This window comes from Octopus sinensis, unplaced genomic scaffold (genome assembly GCF_006345805.1).
Source record: "Octopus sinensis unplaced genomic scaffold, ASM634580v1 Contig14575, whole genome shotgun sequence".
Lineage (NCBI taxonomy): Eukaryota > Metazoa > Mollusca > Cephalopoda > Octopoda > Octopodidae > Octopus > Octopus sinensis.
The window spans coordinates 1,970-2,500 of NW_021833278.1; the positions used below are offsets into that span (position 1 = coordinate 1,970).

Here is a 531-nt window from a genome sequence, read left to right on the forward strand (position 1 = left end):
AACAGGTCGCGGTTTCAAAGCGACAAAAATATTTTGACACAAATGAAATTTAAATGTTGAAGTGAATCTAACGGTTTTTGTGTGTTCTTGAATGGCTTCCAAACATCTTCCACGTTGCAATTGCTTTTGTTTCAGCACACCATCTCAGATCAAGTCACTTGCTATGCAAGTACATCTCCGCAACATTCTGTTGTAAATTTTTGCGCCAAGTCTCAAGTTTGAGGATAACTTCGTACCTCCCGCCTGCTCTCACTTTCTCACACCAATCTCGAAGGCCCCGAGATGGGTCACAGATACTAGGTTCCCCTGCTGATAAAATATATAAAAAGCAACAACAACAACAGCAATAACAACAGCAACAACAACAACAATAACAACAGCAACAACAACAACAGCAACAACTTACTTTAGTACGTTGTTCAGCAATGGTTTTCTGGGTAATCAGCTTACAGGTAAGGGCGCGTTCTTTGACCAACTGTTCGCGGAGTTCCTCACATCGTTCTAACAACGCTCCTTCTCCTTGTTTGATGG

At 41.6% G+C, this 531-nt stretch overlaps 1 protein-coding gene across 1 annotated transcript in view; it reads right to left on the reverse strand.

The window, feature by feature from the left end:
- Positions 1-406: 406 nt before the first annotated feature.
- The window catches only part of LOC118761518, a gene marked incomplete at its 3' end in the record, with an annotated part of 19,520 nt that continues 19,395 nt past the window's right edge, over positions 407-531 (reverse strand). Inside the window, exon 3 of the mRNA XM_036499520.1 lies at positions 407-531. This exon is cut by the window's right edge and continues 22 nt beyond it. Within this exon, the coding sequence (XP_036355413.1) occupies positions 407-531 (125 nt within the window).